This window comes from Mastacembelus armatus, chromosome 4, assembly GCF_900324485.2.
Source record: "Mastacembelus armatus chromosome 4, fMasArm1.2, whole genome shotgun sequence".
In the NCBI taxonomy this organism is placed as follows: Eukaryota; Metazoa; Chordata; class Actinopteri; order Synbranchiformes; family Mastacembelidae; genus Mastacembelus; species Mastacembelus armatus.
In genome coordinates, this window is record NC_046636.1 from 7,505,798 (window position 1) to 7,522,161 (window position 16,364).

The window sequence follows — 16,364 nt, forward strand, 5'->3', positions numbered from 1 at the left end:
TGAGGAGAGCCTCTTGACAACTTCCTTCCCAGACTCCCGAGGGCCCAGTGGCCAGGGTGAATCTTTTGTCATCCTAAAACAAGCTCAGGCCTGCTGCTCCTCCACTCTCGCCTGGAGTCCGTGAGACAGAGCCAGGAGAGGGGAAAATAATTAAAGACATTTTATGTCAAGAGTCTCTTTCTGGAGGGAGTCCGGGAGAGCCAACAGGGGAGGGGGAACTAAGAGGACTGGAAAGAAAGAGGAGGGAAGTGAGGAGAAATCGAGGGAGAAGCAAAAAAAGCAAGAAGGTGATGGGTAGGAGAGCGGGGGTGGCAATGTGGAGAGAGAGGGTGAGAGAGGAAGAGCAGCAATGTGAGTTTCCATTTCCTCTCTGCTATCCCCTCCTTCTCACCCAATCCCCCCCCCAGTCCTCGGCTCAATTAGCAAAGCAGCAGGTGCTCCCAGCAGCACAACAGATAAGCTCAGAGGAAAGTCTGAAGCTTTTTCCTTTCTTTTCTTTCTTTTTTGAGATGACCTGCAAATGTGATACTTCACACCCAGAATGGGCTAGCTGTTTCCTCCACCAATTTCAGAGGTGATAATTTAACTTTTACCCCTCTATCTCTCCCTTTCCCCCCTGTCTCCCCACCCCTCTCTCTCCCTTCCTCTCTGTCTCTCTCTTTCTCTCCCAAATTCTCTCTTTGTGTTTTCCACCAGGTATCCTCTCTGAAGGGCAAGCTGAAGAAGCAGTCAACGGCAACAGGAAGTGGAGTGGCAAGGGCCTTCCTGAGGGCGCAGGCCGCTTTGTTTGGATCCTATCGAGATGCCCTTAGATATAAACCTGTAAGGACCCAATGTCATTAATCATTACAATGATCTTATCTGATATTATCACTGTTTCACACTGAGGCCCTGTTGGGATTTACCCTTATTTACCCTCAAACCCAGAGGGAGGTCACCATGTTTAAGCAAACCTTGTTTAAAGGGTCAGTTTACTAAAAATGCACACAAATCATTTGCCTCTAGTGGCATCTATCAGTACAGTTAATTTAAGTTTTCTGTGTTTTTGTTTTGAGATATCCATCTGTGGGATTTTCATCCCCCAATAGAATTCAGCATATGTGAAAGAAATGTTTCCTGTGTTGCTCAATGCTTTAAAATGTTTCAGTAATTCAACAGCATCTTCTCTTGCCAAAATTAATATATCTCTGGGTAATGCATAGAACCCACTGTTGTTTATACTTTGGGTTGCAACTATGTTAAGTAAGAAGGCCACAGATGGCATTTTTAATCCACAAGCAAGAAGTATTCCCAGACAGGAACAGACTATTTTTGCTCTTTAGAGTGTGAAGTATATTGTAGCGATCTCAGGTTAGTTGAACTGAATGAAATTTCTCTGGCATCTGGTTAGACTGGGGCAGTTTTGACTGAAGGTAAAAGGTGTGTTTTCAGTCGGAGTGCAGAGCTAAGGTGGGCCTGTCTGAGGCAGTGAAATGTCAGAGGAGCTGAAAAGAGTCAGGACGTTCCCTTTGAAGATCCCTTTTAGCCACCTTTGGTGTTTTATTCTACTTTACTAAGCCCCCCTAACATTTCTTTTCTATATCTTTTCTGCTTATCAAGTCTGAGTCAGAGCAGAGCAAACTACAGCATGTCCTGTTTGTCAAATAGCGAAGCCTTTGTTCCTTTGGCTTTGAGATTAATTGGATTTTGTGGACTCCTGGAGTCAAGATGCTACATTATTGATGCTGTCTCTCTTTTCTCTGTATACAGACAGTATACGAACAAACTGCCTCCCCTCTGACACAAGCGCTGAGACTCTGTGTGTGAGTGTGTGTGTTTGTGGGAGCACAACATGGAGTAGTTTCTCAGTTCACTCACGCTTATGCCATATTTTCTTTTAGACAGGATCTGTATTAAAGTCTTGGGGCCTTATTTTTGTGGCAGCGCAACAGCCAGCGCAAGCAGCACTCCTAACCATTTGGTAACTTCCTGACCTCAAAATTTGTTTTGCGCATCTGTGTGGTATTTTGGTGCCAAGCGCACAGTGCACACGTGGGAGAAGAGGCACAAACAGGTGGGAGGTTCATCAAATGAACCAGTGCAAGGCAAGTTGTTGGTATGTGCATCTTAGACGTCTGGTGATTTTAACAAAAAAGAGCAAACACAATATTATGAATAAATGATGAAATAATGCTAAATAAAGTAGCTAAATAAACCATTTGATTGATAATTTTCTAGCCAGCATTCAAATTGAGATATTTATAATTAAAAAAACCTATTTATTGTGTTTGAAGCAGGAATGCCAAAAAGCAGTTTGTCTATGAAGGAGCATTAGTAGTGTTGTCTGCAGGTGCTTCAGAGGCAATCTATAAAAAGTTTCTCTCTGGTCATTAAATCCCAGCCATCTGAAGGCAGCAGGACACATATGTTGATTAATCTGCAGCCTCTGATTTAAGAAGTGCACGGCTGTCCATCGTGTTTACCTTCATTAAATCATGTGCAAATGGCTCCTACTGAATAATTTTATACATTTTTCACATGAGATGGGTCAGTTAAAGTATAATATTCTGCTTTTTATGTGGGAGGCATCAGAACACAGCACCTCGACTAACCTGTGTGACATTGCCTCCTTTTTAGGTTTCTTTTAAAAGAGTTTGACAGCATATTTAAGAATCACCACACCCTGTGATTTTTACGCACCGTCACGTAGCCTGTTTGCACTTAGTGCTGCTACACCTACATGAGCCTAAATTGCAAAGTGTACTCTGAGACATTCACACACTCCAGACCTACCGTATTACACTCGTCATCACACTTCTACAACTAAAATAGGGCCTTTGGAGTGTAACGTACGTGCAAACCCAAACTCATCCATACTCTTGAAGATACTGACATTAGCAGAATGTGAGTCTGCTTCTTCTTGTTCTACATTTAGGAAAAGATCTCACTAGACAAAGCTGAGTTGAACTGAACTGAGTGTTGTAGTTTACAGACATAAATGCATCAACACAAAGAGGGGTGTGCATGTTTGCTGTAAGCTGTAATCTTACAAGACAAAAAAAATATATAATTATCAGCATTTCTTAGGTGATTAATTACAGCACATCATTCAAAGTAGCACAGGAGTCTGGGAAAAAAAAAAACTGAACTAGCAATTGAAATTAATTTTCACCACCACTGATGAAGCCAAGTCAGGTGGGTGGGTAGCTGGGTGTGTATATTCCATGGTTGTGTGCTTGGTGCTATTTAGGGGCAGAATTAGTCAAAGTTCTACACCCATAGGAATGTAAGCATTTAAGATATTCCAGCCAGATCTGAAAACTTTTGCCGGGGGTGGTTGGGGTGTCATCTAATGTTTAAAAATAACATAGACTATTTTAGATACAAAAACTTTCACATTGCATATTCTCTGTCTGTGTAAAAGACAGATATATAAAGAACATGCTGGTCTACACTTAGGTATCAGTTATTTACACCTTGCTAAAACTAATTCACAGTCTTGCAATAAATCTCACATTCATGTAGATTATATTGTTCAGTTTTTGTGGAAACTATTTTAAAGAGGTGTTAATGCATTTAAGCAACCTACACGCAACACACTAAATATTTAACACCATGCACATGCAGAAACATGAAATACAAAATAAAACTCTAAACATGAAAGTGTTAAACAATATTAGAAATTTCAGTCTTAGTTTTAACAAAGCTGTTTCTGATCTTTCAGATACAATATCAATATTAAACCAAAGTTTCATGCTGTGTGTGTGTGTGTCATGCACAGCATGTGTCATGCATAAACTGTTTGATAAAATAACTTACAGTCAGTGCTGAATGTTGTGTGGATGAATACAGGAGTCCTAATGAGAGCAGGCTTGCAGGATGTTATTAACCATTGCTCACTCATCACTCTGTATTTACTGTAAACTGAATCATTTTCAAGCAAGCCACAAAGCCTTACATAAGTTTAAAGATTGCATTAGCAGTTGCCATTTGGTGCCAACCTTTGTGAACCAGAGTATTTTGGTTGGTTACTGATGAACCCAAACTTAAAGGTTACTTGAAAAGCTTTTCAGCAGCAGTTAGTAGTTGGGCTCAGCAAGGCTGTTGTAGCCAGATGGAGCTGCAAAGCTGATTAGCGTGTTCTGTTGCATTTACAGTATACTTTTACAAGGGAGTAAAAACTTAAAACTTTCAGTGCTGTAAAGTGGAACAGTATTCCTGTGATGTAATTTGGGCCTCTGGTATCATCCGCCCATCCCTGAAAAAAGGGTTAGTCTCCAGTGTTGTTAAGTTGTTTTTATGTGCCACACTAAGCACATTGTGCTCATAGCATGGAACAGACAAAACACATTGTCTTACACAAGACGAATTTAGAGCATCATTGAAAAATGTGAGAATAATGTTAATTATAAGAAAACATGAATTGGAATTGGCTGCAGGGCTGTGTGTGATTGACCTGCAGTGGTTCTGTTGTCATCCTCCTTGTCTATAGCTCACAGGCCAAAAGACATGATGTAAGAAATGGTAATAATGTGTTAGTGTTGAGAAGTGGGGAGTTTACTGGGACACTGTTTTCTGGTTTGGGGGAGACCATGTGCGCTCTGCCAGGGGAAGCATTTTAAAGGGCACTGTTTTCGGTTTTTATCTCTTCCTCCTCCTTCTTCCTCCTTCCCTTTTCCTTCCCATCTCTCTTTTGGGCTTATTTTATGTTTGCAGGCTCACAAATGAAGAAATCAGTTGAAATAGTCCTTTGTTAGACAAAAATTTTTTTTTTTCAAGGAGCATAATGAAAACAGGCATGATGTGTCTTACTGCTATGAATTATAGTATAAACCACATTGTTTAGTTTAGACCCCCTGCTTTTCAAGGCAGCAAAGGCATCTGCCTTTCTTCTTGTGGCTCATTTCTCAACTAAATAAACATGGTGAAACAGATTGGTACAAAGAAAAGTGAGCCAGAATAAATTATAAATAATTGTTTATTTTGATTTTTGCCAATAATGTCTCTGTGGACTCCTCAGGGGGAGCCAATCACATTCTGCGAGGAGAGCTTTGTCAACCATCGCTCAAGCACCATGAGGAACTTCCTGTCCATGGCTGTCAACCTGCAGCTCTTCAAGCAGGTACGAACAGCTGTCTGCATGTGTGTATAATTATGTGTGTGTCAGAGTTTCTATTAATCATTAACTGCTCATTTTGCTATGCTGTAACTAGTACAATTGTCGTGACACTAGAAAATGCAGGAATTATTTGCGTGTATTTGAATTTATGTGTAAAAACCAGCACGTTGCCACTTACATGGTCTAGTACACGGACACATGCACAGCTTTTCCCTGGAAACTAGAGGCAAGCACAAATAGAACAAGTATTATAATGTGGTAGGTTACTTAGTTACTCTTCTGTTTTGAGCTTATATTTTTTGAGCTGATTTTTATTCATTTTTATATGTTGAAAATGTTTATGAGCAGAACTTGTGCTCAGCAAAGTTTGCATTTAGGATCTTGACAGTTCCATTGTTCAGAGAAATGCAGATGGGAGATGGGATTGTAGATGGTTATTGACCCCTTGAATCTGTTTACTCCGCTTATCTCTCAAAACATACCTTAATCTCTCTGTTTTTACAATTTTGCCCAAAGTACAAACAAAACCGTGAATAGTCAAATCACTATTTTTTATTGTACATAAGGTATTCTGTCTGTAACATGTATGAAAACCCAGAGATTTAACTTGGTCCTCAGAATTGAATATCCTAGTAGTAAATATTGCGAACCCCCCTGTGGTCATGTGTGTTTTATATGCAGTATATGCAGAGCAGAGTATGTGAGTGTGTGAGCAGGTATCCTTTATTCATGTGTGGTTACATGAGTTTCCCTTAAAAATCACTCATGTATACTTAATATGTTTTCCCCCAAATCCCTTCTGCAGTACTAAACAGCCAAGGCACAGCAGAGTGCAGAGACACCTCTGGCTCCAAAGAAAATTTCCTCTCACCCCTTGAATTTTTCTTCGTGCTCTCTGACCCGTGATAGTAGTATGATTTACCCCTGAGAGTTACAGCACAGCGGCCCTCAATCAGCCTTTTGTTTCTCTGGACACTCTGCCCATTCTATAATTTTCCCAGGCAGGGCAGATAGCGAGCAGCAGTTCAAAGCACCCTCCCGGCTGGCTCCTGCCTCAGCGGTAGCTTTGGGAAACAGGCCCTTATCGCTCCCTCCTCCTCTTCAGCACGGGGGATGGGATGAGCTTATCTCCTCCACTCCTCTTTCGACTAAAGTGAGAGAGGCCAGTGGTCTGCCCGAGCCCTGCTCTGGCCATGACCCATGTTCACTCACAAATATGCGAATAATACTCAACATGTGTGGTCACAAATGTGCACACATACAATTTTATATGCAGAAGTGTGTAGTACATTTTGATTTTGTTAGTTTTTTGGTTTTTTTGCAGATCTTCATTGGTTTTAGACCAACTATTATATATCCATCCATCCATCCATCTTCTATACCCGCTTTTCCTGTTCAGGGTCACGGGGATCCGCTGGAGCCTATCCCAGCTCTCTCTCGGGTGGAAGGCAGGGGTACACCCTAGACAGGTCACCAGTCTGTCGCAGGGCCACATATAGACACACAAAGACAGACAACCTCACACACTAACTATTATATATATAATCTAATATTATAATCCTCATTGTCATACCTTACTGTCCCATTAGGGTTCCCCCATAATAAAAACATAAACAGCAGTTGGTCACGTGCAGTAAGAAATAAACCTATGTATAGCCATATGTTAAATATGATTAAAATCAACACCTCGTGGATTGCTAATATTGCTAATTGCTAATATTTTGCTAGCACTGAAAATATCTTATAAAACATATTTAATGATATATAATTAATTCAAATGCACGTAAAGGCCAAAGTGTGAGATTTTTTTTTAATGTCAGCTGTATGGCAGCAATACTCGGTCAGCCCCGATCCAAAGTGGAACCATGTTTGAGGGGTTGGTAGTCCATAGCAGACTTCACACACATGCATACACACATTATGTCGAGGTGTTAACTTGAGTTTGAGGTGTTACCGTCTCATCAGGAAATTGCTTTTCTGCAGGTACTTTATTTGGCAATTTTGTTTTAATTTCCTGTAAAGCAGCACTTCTGCAGCCACAAATAATTCCAGATTTACTAGGAACAGTTTTCAGTTGTTGATAAAAATTCAGCAAATGTTAAAACTTTGGAGCACAATGGTCTACTGGACAGAAAAGCTGTTGTGCTGTGGAATGATACCTCAATAACCAGTACTACACTTACACTAATCTTATGCTAAACATTTCCATTTATATAATACAAACAAATCTAATCAGATGATGTGATATGTCTATATATATATCTATATATATATAGATATATATATATATAGATCTATATAGTTACATGACCAGAAACAGAAACCAAAATCTGTGAAATACAGATACTAGACGGTCAATAAAAAAAAAAAAAGAAACCACACACACACACACACACACACACACACACACACACACATACACACATACACACATACAGCCATTTTAAAAGGTCACAGTTACACCTTCTAACACACTTCTGTTCCTGGACTTTTTTCCTCTCTGCTCAGTCCAGCAGCCCATCTCTGTTCAGAACAGAACAAGTGGGAGAACTCTTTCACAAGAATGCGGGGGAAAACCTGTCGACATTAACCTGCTTCCTATCAACCATCCTCAGCTCCTACGCACATACACACACACACAAATGCCATTTGTGTGTACTTTGCTGGCAGAGAGTGATTCAATGAACTCTGTTCCTCAAACTGACAAAACTAAGCCTCATCTGTTTCATTGAGTCAGCAGGGGGACTTGTACTCTTATAGTTTATGGCAGGAGCCTTTGTCCATAATATCAGCCCATCAGTCAATAATCATCCATTATTCTTGGTGCATATGAATGTGATTGCTGAGCCATTCTCATAAAGAATAAATAGTGTTCTTTTGCAAAATCAAATAGTTTGATATAAAAGCTGATTGTGTGCTGGCTCCATCCGCTCCACTGAATCCATAAGACTCTATATTACTATAGTTACAGTTACCCAGAAAGTAAATGTTATTGTAACAACACTAAGAATAATAAATAAAGATGCAACTCTAAAAATGACTGCTGCATACTTGCCCCAGAAAAGCTCTCACTGAATTGGATTCAATATAGAAAGCTGCGTTTTCTTTCGAAACACTGAGCCAAATTGACTTAATGAAGAAATTTGGGTCTGTAGAGGTTATTTGGAACTTGATATATATATGTATTTCAGTTATTGGCTATAATGGAGAGAATATATTTTTATGCAAGATTGACATGTACAGTATCTCAGCTCCATATCAGACACCAGTAATGGTTGCTACCTGCTCCCTTTTGGCCAAATCTGGATGCCCATGGTCTAGCAAAGATGATGAGCTGCAAACCCAAAACCCGCCTTCAGAACTTTCTGTCAGAAACCTATGAGTGACATGACTTCTGCTGTACCTCTCAGTATCTATAGGCTAAAATCCCACAAATAAAAAGGACATTTCCTTTAGGTTCTCAGTCTATATCCTTGTAAATGTAGTGCCTTTTTCCAAATTTATAGCTCCACAACTCCAGAGTTTAAATAAATCGAGACCACTGTGACCCACCCATGAGTGAGTCAGTAAGTTGGTGGCCAGATGGGATAAATCTCACACTCTACTGTTTGCAGCCACAGCCGCAACAGGAAAGAAGATGACGTGTAGACATAAAGAGATGGAGCAGCATTTGCATCTAAGTGTGGAACTCAGTATGCCTGAATCTGTTCAGGAGGCTTTGACTTTATGCATGTAGTTTGACTTAAGTTTCTTTAGTAAAATTTTGAAAAAATGAACATTTCAATCTCTTGCTGTATTGTACGTTGGCTTGAATGAAGCTGACCTGATGTGGTCATAAACTTGACATTTTGTTCTGTTTCTTTAAGAGTTTTCTTTGTTTTTTCCAAGATTTTTGGAGGCTCAATCTAAAAACAAAGAAAATGAGTTCTTGTGTACATGTGCTTGTGTCTATGCATAAGTAAGTGCTGGTTTGCATGTATGAGAGAGTGTGGTGATCATTCTGCCATTGTTGAGTAATGTCTAATTAAGGCCCACAGCAAGGCAGGTAATCTGGCCAGGGTGTGTGGAGGCAGACAGGAGGAGGGGGGGATAAGTGGAGGCTTTGGCTAGGTGATGATTTGGGTTGATTATCTGCACTAATTGGGCCAGCCAAGTAGTGGAGCAGTGGTTGGAACCTGCAGTCTCACCTCTCATTAAAATGATCTAATGATGAGTTTCCAGCTCTTCTGACCAAAGGAGCGGGTGGCCGTGTCAGTCGCTAGTTAGCAGGCTGTCCCTGAGGACATGCACCCTAAAACAACTTACACTGTCGTTACGCTTTGGACACATTTGCAGAGGTGTGGAGTAGGATTGCTACAACATAAAACTATCTGACATTAAGTTGTTTGTCAAGTATTTGTATTCAAAAGTATAGTGTACTATTATTGTTTGTCTTAAAAATACAAAAGAGTGTTTGAAAAGTAGGAGGTGTTGACTGTTAATTAATGCGATTCCAGCTTTAAATCCAAATGTACTGTTGTTGATTGTTATCTGCTTTTCCCTCCCACCTTTACACAAATAAACCCTGAATGGATTAATAGGGCAGATTTTTTCTGGTAAAAACAAAGATTTAGACTAAAACACATACAAATTAGTGAGTAAGAAAGTTACTTTTCAGAACTTATGCAAACCTTGTCCTTATGTCTCGAAAATAAAATAAAGTCACTATATTGCAGCTGCTTATTTTTTACATCACACACATGCCAACATTTTATTAACGCTGTCAGTGGAAAGTATTATGTTCACACAGAGATTTGCTGCTTTTGTAGGTGATGGGACAGGAAACTAACAGCAACTTGTGGGTCAGTGTGGTTGGATTTAGTTAATGGAAAACAGTGCACCATGTATGACTGTGTGACCTACATTCGCATAATTGTTTTAGTAAAATTCAAATCTTTTCTTCTTCTTTAATATTCTTAAAGATGATAGATATTTTTCTTCAGAAATGCTCTTTTGATGGGCTGAAATTTAAATTATTACATTTTATTTTTCTCCGATTTTATTTGGTCTATAATGTCAATATAGTTCTCATTTTTAATGTCTAAAGAATGCTGTTATTTTATAATTTCATCATCTTAATCACAAATGTTGAGGGACGTGTTTGGAAACGTGTGTGTTTGCTTGTCCCTGTGTAACATATTTACATGCATTTATGACTGTGCTCATGAAAAGTGTAGCTGTCTTGGCTGTTAGGTCCTTATTTATGAGATGGTGTTTTATGTGCTCCATGTTACAAAGGGAGGAAATTAAACTTCCTCATGTCTCAGACAGTGTACCGCATGTAGTCTGCTGCCCTAATCCTTCACCTGCTCTGCATTACCAAATCCCTGTTACCTGCAACCAATCTAATCTTGGGATGTAGTTTCCGTCAGGTAGAATTAATAACACCCCATTGTGGCTGGAGTGTTTGAATCTGTGTGTGTGTGTGTGTGTGTGTGTGTGTGTGTGTGTGTGTGTGTGTGTGTATCTGTTTAAGTGCGTCCACACCCCCCCCTCCTCCTTCCTTTAATAAGCATGTTGTAATTTATGGCTGTAGTTCATCGACGGACGGCTGGCCAAATTGAACGCAGGCCGCGGCTTCAGCGACGTGTTTGAAGAGGAGATCACAGAGGGGGGTTTCTGTGGAAGTGAGTAACGCTAGACCTCTGTGTCAATTAATCACTTTATATTTATTTGCCATATTTCATACTAAAAGCAGCTGCTATTGTAGCATAGTAATATATAAAAGCAATATGTGTTCTTTCTCAATTGCCTGAGTTAAATTCATAAAGTGTAATACTGATACAAATGCAAATACAGAAGTATACTGAAGTGTCATTGCATACATTTAAATTCTAACATTGCAGTCCTCCATTCATTTGAGTCACATTATGAAACTTGTCATGAATTTGCCAATTTTAAGTTTGTCTCTCTTAAATTTATCAGACACCATTTAACTTGATTGTTATTAGAAGTATGGGATTTATTTATTATTGATAAATTTAAATGACCCCATACCTTGAAATAAACCTTAAAATTCATTTTGGCTGCTTTAAAATTGTCAACCTCAGTGTCAGCAACAAATTGTTTTTTTTTTTTTTTTTCCTGTTCTCCTTGCATCTTGAGTGTGATTTGTAGCAAAAAATGTTTATTGGAAGTGATACAAAGGTGACACGTAAATCTCATTGAATGTGGCAAAGTAAGATTGACGAAAGAATTAATAATGTTTTGGCAGGAATGAGCATTATTACATGTGGAGAGACTGTGTACGAGACATCAGAAATTTGAGTATAAAACAAATCCCACTGGAATGCTCAGGCAAATTAGGTTGTTTTGATCGTAACACCTTAGGTTTGAGTCACACTCAAGAGAAAAAAGAAATGCCTTCCAGATGCTGCAGCTAAATACCCATAATATTATCAGGCTAATCAATTCTGATCTTGACCCAAACCCACTGTTATCTGTAATTATGGTCTCTAAACATATGAGAAAACAGTCCTCCATTCTGCCCTCACAAGTCCATTATTTCAACTTTGAATGCTACATAATGTTTAGCAGTTAATGTTGTAGTTCATCATTATTGCTTGTTCGAGGACATGGGGACAAAAGAAGAAAGCCTGTTTTAAATTTGTAAGTTTACTAAAAATAACTTTACCTTGAAACAAGGTCAGACACATAGAACTTAGTCCTTTTAATATTTCTCATTATTTTATTCAATAATATTGAAGAAATTACATTCATTGCTCAATTGTGTATGTGTGTGTGTGTAGCTGGGACTGTGTGATGTTCGTAGTTACCTTTTGTTTGTAATGGTAAAACTGTATCTTCAATTGAGTGCAAAATGATTAATTTCATATTTTCTGTTTTATACATCCTTTTAGGTAATTCAAGGTCTTATCAGCAGTGGATGCACACTGTGAAGGTATTCATGGACTACCCTGCATAGTGCACCTAAATGTTCCACTCATTTTATTTCAGAGTTAAATTTAATTGCATGCGTGATTGACACAGCTCAGGGTTTGAAGTCCTGGTATTGCCTGTAGAATGAAGGGGCTGCCTGGATGTACAGATCCAGCTTGAGTACAGTTTGGTGCGTGTGAAGCGGCGCGTGCAGCAGGACAGTGTAGACGGACAGGGAGAGAGACTGAAGTGATTTGATGTGACAAGACGTCCTCCGACATGACATGTTGATCTGGCAGCAAACACAGGCGTTACTCCGCTGAACCGACCCAGGAACATAGATCTTCCTCATCCTTCTTCATCGTCATCTCTTTCCTCTTCTCCCCTTTTCCCCCTTATCTTCCTTTTTCTCTCCCTTTTTCTTTTCATCTCCCTCACAGCCCCCCTCTGTCTCGTCCTCCAAGTCTCTTTCTCTCTCTCTCTCTCTCTCTCTCTCATTCACTAGCTCTCCCTCACTCTCCCTCTCTCCTCATGCCGTCAGCTAAGGCTGAATTAGTTCTCTAGAGTGCTCTTCAAAGGTTTGTTAAAGTTCACATTTCCTGACTGACAGGGATCTATAAGAAGGGCCTTCACCTCGGCCCCTCTCCTCCTCTCCCTCTTCCGACTTCTGAAATGCTGCCTGCCATTTACTCTGTTTTGCAGTTTAGCTGAGGCTTTGTGCTTCCACTAAAGACCAAGCAGAGAGAAAAGGAGTAATACGTAAAAGAAGAGATGCAGCAACTCAAGGAGAGAGTAGAACACAGGCGCACAGAGATATTGGGTACTATAATGTCAGTCTGCAGAGCTCAAAGTAAAAATCAATCATGCTCTGTCCCTTCTATTTCTGTTTCAGGCTGCTTCAAAAATACAAAACCTCCCGAATGCCATGAATCAAACAGTCTATCATGGCTCAACAATATCAGACTTTGTCGGGTGTCACCACCTTCTTACTGAAGTTGTATTACAGTGCTTTTCAGAACCGCACAGGGAGCTGTGGTTGTCCTATGTGACTGCTGGACTGTTGTGGAGATTAGATGAAATATTGTTCACAAGATTGATAATGGCACAGTACATAACAGTCTGGCCAATTCAGATGTACAAAAAAATCTAAATGACTGAAAACAACTGACTGAGGTACGATTTGGAGACAAAACAATAACTTCAATAACACATTGGGTTCTCATTGATCTTTTTTTACAGTTTGCTCTAAATTGTTCATTAGACCAAAAAGATCATCACAGTATGATTGCAATAAAAGCAGATAAACACTGAATCATCTCCCAGCCCTGTCTGTGTTTGTGCTGTGTACTGTATATGAATAATTTATAAAAAATACCTTGTAATAATTGGTTTGTGTGAAGCCCCCTTAAAATGTATTTAGGCTTCTGACAACTGTTTCTGTCTGTTATAGAGAGGAGGAGCATTCATCAACACAGCTGTGACAAAGGTGCAGTAAGTTTTTTTTTTGTGTGTGTGTGTGTGTGTGTGAAACTGTTCAACATGAAGCAACATCAGTGCTCTGTTCAATACTATATGTACATAGCTTCAATTCTCAAGTCCTGAAATATCTATTGAAATATAGCTCATGTGACATTTTGCAGGTTTGTTAGAGAAAATTAACTAGGATTCTCAAATATGGGGAAATTAAGTGAAAATCATGTCTGTTGAAATTGACTGCAGAGGGAATGGTAGGATTGGTAATGACTAGTCTGTCTGATGAGCAGTACCATGTCATTAGGTGCTGTACAATAGGTGGTCAGGGTGCCCTTTCATGTTATCGCCTTCTGTTAGTGTGTGAGACTCTCTTATCCAGCCTTTTGTCTCTGTGTTTTTGCCACCGAGATCAAAGCATTTCTTGATGTTACATGAAACCAGAGCAGAATGTTAATGCAACATGTTTTGATTAGTAATCTGTGTGTGTAAATGTGTGTCTTGGTGTGTGTTTTTCCACCCAGGCCAAGAGTCATGCCAAGAGGGGCATCCGAGACATTAAGGGCAGACTTAAAGCGAGGGTGAGCAGCTTGGACCTTCACACACACTCATAGTATCACGCATGCACACATGTACTGTACACATAGTTCTTTTTCTGAGGCTCAGAGATAGACACATCCCCCCCTCATAGACACTGACATGAAGGCTGCTTTACATGGAGTGTGTGATTCTGATGCAGGGGCCTTTAATGACTATTGAAGCCTGCTTAGCGCTTTGTTCAGGGCTGTACATTTTTAACCAACGCCCCTCTGGCTATGGCCTGTCATGTCAGCCGAACCCCAGCCCCTCTTTCTCTTTCATTGTCTGCATATTTCATCAGTGATCCTGTGATTTCCTCAAAGCTAATGTAACGAGGTGTATGTTTCCATAAGCCGGATGGATTTGATAAGGCAATAGCAGTTTGATCTGTCAGTGGGAAACTGAGGAGAGAGGGCACTGATGATGAACAGGAGGAGTGCACACTGCTCTACACTTTGTATGCACACACAAACACACACACACACACACACACACGCACGCACGCACGCACGCACACGCGCGCGTGCGCACACACACAGCAGTGGCAAACAGAGGTGCTGAAATCTGTTTGATTTTGAAGTAAGATTTTCTGTGCTGTCAGCAGACAAATGAATTCAAGTTTCCTCAGATCACGCTTAATCTGCAGAGCATTTACAGTATGTTGCTTCCAGCTGCAGATGTTTAGACCCTCCAGTGCAAATTTAAAATTAGGATGATCAGAGGTGATGACCTGATTATTATTGTCGTTACCTGCTAAAAAAAAAAAAAAAAAAAAAAAAGGTTTGAACTGCAACACTGCAATATTCTGTATTTCTATTACAGTCAAAATGATTGTACAGACCTGGACCAACAATGTGTTAGTCTCTCAGTACTGCAGCTCTGAGACTCAAGGCCATATGTTCCCTCTGAATATATAAATCTTTACAAATGGGTCATGGATATATACTTTCATTTTTAAAATGCCTCAGTGATTTCTTAAAACAGCTGGGTGGTGTGACTTAATAGTTCTTGAACAACAGTGTCTGGCACAGAGGAATAAGCTTTATCAGATACACAATTCTTGTTAGTATGACCACTTCATCTATGCACAAGATTTGTAGACAATAAGAAAAACGTACAATATGATTATACTTGTCCTGTAACTTTGAAACAACTTGGACAGAGAAGATGATGCTTCAGTACAGAAATCTTAAGAAATGCTTTTAATATCTTGTGATCTGGTTAATTCACATAAGTGCCAATGCACTTTATACTCCAAAGTAACTGATATCTGAGTTGAAGTAAGTTGATCTAAGATTTACAATCTTCATCTCTCTCTCTCTCAGGAAGAAGAAGAAGAGGGGATGATGGTCTGTGCAGGGTCACCCACCAGCACCAAGAGCCTGTCTCCAAGGAGACTGCAGAAGATGAGACAGGTATGATGCACACACAGATGCACATCAGTAAATGAGTTAACTACATGCAGTACACTGACTGATCGGACCAGAGCTCAGTTTTCACTTGACTGACATGGATGCATTCTTCCACTTTTGTACTTTTTCTGTCCGCTTTCCGCTCTCAGTGCTCCTTTTCCCCTGTTTCCATTCCTACATCTCTCCCTTTCTTTTTATCCTCATCCCTGTTCGCATCCCTTTGCTGCCCTCACCCGCCGACCCCCACCCCCCACTCTCACTGTCTTATAACAGCCCGTCTTATAACATCTTTCAGAAGTACAGTAGTTTGTCAGGGTGCTAGATGTAATGATAAGCAGTTTTTTCTTTCAACACACTCATGTTTTACTTTACTTTAAGTATATTTCTCTGAACAGCAGGACAGTAGAATCAACTCATCTGCTGGTCAGCATTTCCTCTGTGGAAATTGCTTGTGCACCGTAAGTGGATTGCACATGTTTTTTCTTTGTTGTGTGCAGAGCTGGCAGACGATGTGCAAGCACATGCATGCTCATCAATAAATTTATCAGGAGTGTTAAGAACGGCTGAAAATTATGAGACGCTGTAGTGTAGTGTAAATTAATATGTTCACTCATCTTGGTGCAGGAAATTTAGTTGAATGCAGTTCAAATGGCACACTTCTGTACTGTACAAATCTCAAACATACAGCCTAAGGGATAGTAGTTATATCTCCCATCTCATATCTATACCTTTGTAGTCCCAGCTGGAGCCGTAAACCGCTGCTTACTGCTATATGAAAAAAACGGCCAGTGGATTTCCAATTCTGTCTAAAAGAAAAAAAAAAATACAAAAACACCAAAACAAAACAAAAAAAAAAACAGGGCTGCATGCATACACTGACATTTTGG

At 39.8% G+C, this 16,364-nt stretch overlaps 1 protein-coding gene across 2 annotated transcripts in view; it reads left to right on the top strand.

The window, feature by feature from the left end:
• The window catches only part of dennd1b (DENN/MADD domain containing 1B), a 99,934-nt gene that overhangs the window by 70,973 nt on the left and 12,597 nt on the right, over positions 1-16,364 (top strand). For both annotated transcript variants that reach the window (XM_026323163.1, XM_026323164.1), the window contains 7 exons: positions 697-822; positions 5,000-5,101; positions 10,674-10,764; positions 11,998-12,038; positions 13,467-13,502; positions 14,011-14,067; positions 15,391-15,480. In XM_026323163.1, the coding sequence (XP_026178948.1) occupies positions 697-822; positions 5,000-5,101; positions 10,674-10,764; positions 11,998-12,038; positions 13,467-13,502; positions 14,011-14,067; positions 15,391-15,480 (543 nt within the window). The remainder of the gene's footprint in view (positions 1-696; positions 823-4,999; positions 5,102-10,673; positions 10,765-11,997; positions 12,039-13,466; positions 13,503-14,010; positions 14,068-15,390; positions 15,481-16,364) is intronic.